Source organism: Myripristis murdjan, chromosome 9 (genome assembly GCF_902150065.1).
Source record: "Myripristis murdjan chromosome 9, fMyrMur1.1, whole genome shotgun sequence".
NCBI classification, from domain to species: domain Eukaryota; kingdom Metazoa; phylum Chordata; class Actinopteri; order Holocentriformes; family Holocentridae; genus Myripristis; species Myripristis murdjan.
In genome coordinates, this window is record NC_043988.1 from 37,619,208 (window position 1) to 37,624,207 (window position 5,000).

The 5,000-nt window shown below is 53.1% G+C and overlaps 1 protein-coding gene across 1 annotated transcript in view; it reads right to left on the reverse strand.

Annotated features, from left to right (window-relative positions):
- LOC115365033 (bile salt-activated lipase-like) overlaps positions 1-5,000 on the reverse strand; it is a 16,932-nt gene that overhangs the window by 8,427 nt on the left and 3,505 nt on the right. The window contains exon 6 of the mRNA XM_030059745.1: positions 4,157-4,354. Within this exon, the coding sequence (XP_029915605.1) occupies positions 4,157-4,354 (198 nt within the window). The remainder of the gene's footprint in view (positions 1-4,156; positions 4,355-5,000) is intronic.

Sequence of the window (5,000 nt, forward strand, 5' to 3'; positions counted from 1 at the left end):
ATTTAAAGTGACAGCGGTGCGTTTAAGGTACAGAACGCCGCGTCCGGACTTTTGAAGGCGTCTTTCAGAGATGAGAGGCTGAAGTTTAATATTTAGATTTAAATCATCCTAAGAAACATACATATATTACATACATAATATATATACACATATATAATATAGCTTTCTTATAAGTTATTATTATTATTTTTGTTGTTGCTTTTTTTTTTTGCTAATTATCTGTATTTGTTTGGCTAATTTTTTAGTAATTTTCTTGTGTCACATTTTTCCCTGCATGTTTTGGATTTTATGTGATTAAAATATCAAAATATTTCAAAAAATAAAAAAATATTTCAACAACTAATTCAGCCCACGTCTGGTCTTTAAATCTTGTTGTTCTTCAGACTCGAGCCGCCAGTGAACACCAAGTCACTTCCTCTTGTTTCAGGACTTTTTTTTTTTTTTTTCTTGGAATGATAAATATAAATGTCTCAAGAAAATGAGACTTGATTCAAGAACATTCTGGAAACAAGTTGATTAGCGTTGGAAACGAGTGGGATTATCTGAGATTATCTGAGATTATCTGAGATTATCTCCTCCCAGCTGCAGATCTGAAGCCCGACTGTGAGACAAACTGACTCGTGTCTGAAAACTGTCACATGATCAAAGTTGGGAAAAATAAACACGTTTTAATCTGAGCAGCACAGTGGAGCCATCAGCACCGAGAACAGCTGAGCTAACACACCTTATCTGCTAACACACACACACACACACACACACACACACACACAGGTCAGCCGGTGGGAAAGGTCTCAGATCCTTCACTAAATGTTCAAATGAAACGCTCAGCGAGGCGTTCAGGATGAAAAATGTGCAGCTCCACAATTTGTCTGATTTGTCCTCAGAGGTCAGGCCTCAGAGGTCAGGCCTCAGAGGTCAGGCCTCAGAGGTCAGGCGTCAGAGGTCAGGCCTCAGAGGTCAGGCGTCAGAGGTCAGGCCTCAGAGGTCAGGCCTCAGAGGTCACGCCTCAGAGGTTAGGCCTCAGAGGTCATGCCTCAGAGGTCACGCCTCAGAGGTCAGGCCTCAGAGGTCAGGCCTCAGAGGTCACACCTCAGAGGTCAGGCCTCAGAGGTCAGGCCTCAGAGGTCAGGCCTCAGAGGTCAGAGGTCAGGCGTCAGAGGTCACGCCTCAGAGGTCATGCCTCAGAGGTCACGCCTCAGAGGTCAGGCCTCAGAGGTCAGGCCTCAGAGGTCACACCTCAGAGGTCAGGCCTCCAGACTTCCGGATCAAAACATTGATCATCCCTGGGAGAAATGATTGGGGTTTTCTTCACTCCTTCAAAAAAATTTATGACATTTGGACGTTTGTGTGACAAAAAGAAAATCTTCCTCCTCTCTGTGACCTGAACAGGACGGGAGCAGCTAGACCCCTGGGAACACTGCTGACAGACAGACAGGCAGACAGACAGACGGGCTGACAGGCAGACAGGCAGGCAGACAGGCAGACAGACGGACAGGCAGCTGGTTGTTAGCGTGTTGGCGTGTTGGCGTGTGGCGTGTGTCGTGTGGTGTGTGGCGTGTTGGTGTGTTGGCGTGTGGCGTGTTGGCGTGTTGGCGTGTGGCATGTTGGCGTGTGGCGTGTTGGTGTGTGGCGTGTTGGAGTGTTGACGTGTTGGAGTGTGGCGTGTTGGCGTGTGGCGTGTTGGTGTGTGCCGTGTGGCGTGTTGGAGTGTTGACATGTTGGAGTGTGGCGTGTTGGCATGTTGGAGTGTTGACGTGTTGGAGTGTGGCGTGTTGGTGTGTGGCGTGTTGGAGTGTTGACGTGTTGGTGTGTTGGTGTGTTGACGTGCTGGAGTGTGGCGTGTTGGTGTGTTAGCGTGTTGGCGTGTGGCGTGTTGGTGTGTTGGCGTGTTGGTGTGTTAGCGTGTTGGCGTGTTGGTGTGTTAGCGTGTTGGCGTGTGGCGTGTTGGTGTGTTGGCGTGTGGCGTGTTGGTGTGTGGCGTGTTGGCGTGTGGCATGTGGCGTGTTGGTGTGTGGCGTGTTGGAGTGTTGACGTGTTGGAGTGTGGCGTGTTGGCGTGTGGCGTGTTGGTGTGTGGCGTGTGGCGTGTTGGAGTGTTGACATGTTGGACTGTGGCGTGTTGGTGTGTTGACGTGTTGGTGTGTTGGTGTGTTGACGTGTTGGAGTGTGGCGTGTTGGTGTGTTGATGTGTTGGAGTGTGGCGTGTTGGTGTGTTGGTGTGTTAGCGTGTTAGCGTGTTGGTGTGTTGGAGTGTTGGCGTGTTGGCGTGTTGGTGTGTTGACGTGTTGGTGTGTTGGCGTGTTGGTGTGTGGCGTGTGGCGTGTTGGCGTGTGGCGTGTTGGTGTGTTAGCGTGTTGGTGTGTTGGAGTGTTGGTGTGTTGGTGTGTTGACGTGTTGGTGTGTGGCGTGTTGGTGTGTGGCGTGTTATGGCGTGTTAGCGTGTTGGTGTGTTGGCGTGTGGCGTGTGTTGGTGTGTGGCGTGTTATGGAGTGTTAGCGTGTTGGTGTGTGGTGTGTTGGCGTGTGGCGTGTTGGCGTGTGGCATGTTGGTGTGTGGCGTGTTGGTGTGTTGGTGTGTTGACGTGTTGGCATGTTGGTGTGTGGCGTGTTGGTGTGTTGGTGTGTTGACGTGTTGATGTGTGGCGTATTAGCGCGTTGGTGTGTTAGCGTGTTGGCGTGTTGGCGTGTGGCGTGTTGGTGTGTTGGCGTGTGGCGTGTTGGCGTGTGGCGTGTGGCGTGTTGGTGTGTGGCGTGTTGGTGTGTGGCGTGTGGCGTGTTGGTGTGTGGCGTGTTGGTTTGTGGCGTGTGGCGTGTTGGTGTGTGGCGTGTGGCGTGTTGGAGTGTGGCGTGTTGGCGTGTGGCGTGTTGGTGTGTGGCGTGTTGGCGTGTTGGCGTGTGGCGTGTTGGCGTGTGGCGTGTTGGTGTGTGGCGTGTGGCGTGTTGGAGTGTTGACATGTTGGAGTGTGGCGTGTTGGCGTGTTGGAGTGTTGACGTGTTGGTGTGTTGGTGTGTTGACGTGTTGGAGTGTTGGCGTGTTGGCGTGTTGGCGTGTGCCGTGTGCCGTGTTGGCGTGAGGTGTGTTGGCGTGTTGGAGTGTTGACGTGTTGGAGTTTTGACATGTTGGTGTGTTGGTGTGTTGACGTTTTGGAGTGTTGGCGTGTTGGCGTGTGGCGTGTTGGCGTGTGGCGTGTGGCGTGTTGGTGTTTTGACGTGTTGGAGTGTGGCGTGTTGGAGTGTTGACGTGTTGTGTGTTGGTGTGTTGACGTGTTGGAGTGTGGCGTATTGGTGTGTTGACGTGTTGGTGTGTTGACGTGTTGGAGTGTGGCGTGTTGGTGTATTGACGTGTTGGAGTGTGGCGTGTTGGTGTGTGGTGTGTTGGCGTGTTGGTGTGTTGGAGTGTTGGCGTGTTGGCGTGTGGCGTGTTGGTGCGTTAGCGTGTTAGCGTGTTGGTGTGTTGGAGTGTTGGCGTGTTGGTGTGTTGACGTGTTGGTGTGTGGCGTGTTGGCGTGTTGGTGTGTGGCATGTGGCGTGTTGGTGTGTGGCGTGTTATGGCGTGTTAGCGTGTTGGTGTGTTGACGTGTGGTGTGTTGGTGTGTGGCGTGTTAGCGTGTTGGTGTGTGGTGTGTTGGTGTGTGGCGTTTTGGCGTGTGGCGTGTTGGCGTGTGGCGTGTTGGTGTGTTGACGTGTTGGTGTGTTGGTGTGTTGACGTGTTGATGTGTGGCGTGTTAGCGTGTTGGCGTGTGGCGTGTGGCTTGTTGGCGTGTGGCGTGTGGCGTGTTGGCGTGTGGCTTGTTGGCGTGTGGCGTGTGGCGTGTTGGCGTGTGGCGTGTTGGCGTGTTGGCGTGTTGGCGTGTGGCGTGTTGGTGTGTTGGCGTGTTGGTGTGTTGGTGTGCTGGCGTGTTGGCGTGTGGCGTGTTCGTGTGTTGGCGTGTGGCGTGTTGGTGTGTTGGTGTGTTGACGTGTTGGTGTGTGGCGTGTTAGCGTGTTGGCGTGTGGCGTGTTGGTGTGTTGGCGTGTGGCATGTTGGCATGTTGGTGTGTTGGTGTGTGGCGTGTTGGCGTGTTGGGGTGTGGTGTGTTGGCGTGTAGCGTGTTGGCGTGTGACGTGTTGGCGTGTGGCGTGTTGGTGTGTTGGCGTGTTGGCGTGTGATCAGCTGACCTGCCACGCGGCCGTCCCCCGTGCTCAGGAAGCCCAGCGTGCCGACGCGGTAGTTCACCGTGACGACGATGACCTCGCCACGGTCCGCCAGCTCCTTCCCGTCGTACAGAGAGTCTCCGAGGAACGCCACGTCATCGCCCGCCCCCAACAGGAAGGCACCGCCAAACAGGTACACCATCACCGCCAGGTTAGAGGGCACTGCACACAGACAGGCACACAGACAGGCAGGCAGACAGACAGGCAGACAGAGAGAGAGACAGAGAGAGAGAGAGACAGTCAGAGAAAGAGAGAGACAGAGAGAGACAGACAGGCAGAGAGAGAGAGAGAGACAGGCAGAGAGACAGACAGGCAGAGAGAGAGAGAGAGACAGGCAGAGAGAGAGACATGCAGAGAGACAGACAAACAGACAGAGAGAGAGACAGAGAGACAGACAGACAGGCAGACAGACAGGCAGACAGGCAGAGAGAAAGGCAGAGAGACAGACAGAGAGACAGACAGACAGGCAGACAGACAGGCAGAGAGACAGAGTAAAGGTTAGATAGGTCTACAACCAGAGGGTTGGTGGTGCAAATCCCCAAACTGATAAATCAGAGCAGGAAGATCAGCGTATGTGTGTGTGTGTGTGTGTGTGTGTGTGTGTGTATATGTGTGTGTGTGTGTGTGTGTGTGTGTGTGTTTGTGTGTGTGCGTATGTGTGTGTGTGTGTGCGTATGTGTGTGTGTGTGTGTGTGTGTGTGTGTGTGTGTGTGTGTGTGTGTGTTTGTGTGTGTGCGTATGTGTGTGTGTGTGTGTGTGTGTGTGTGTGTGTTTGTGTGTGTGCGTATGTGTGTGTGTGTGTGCGTAT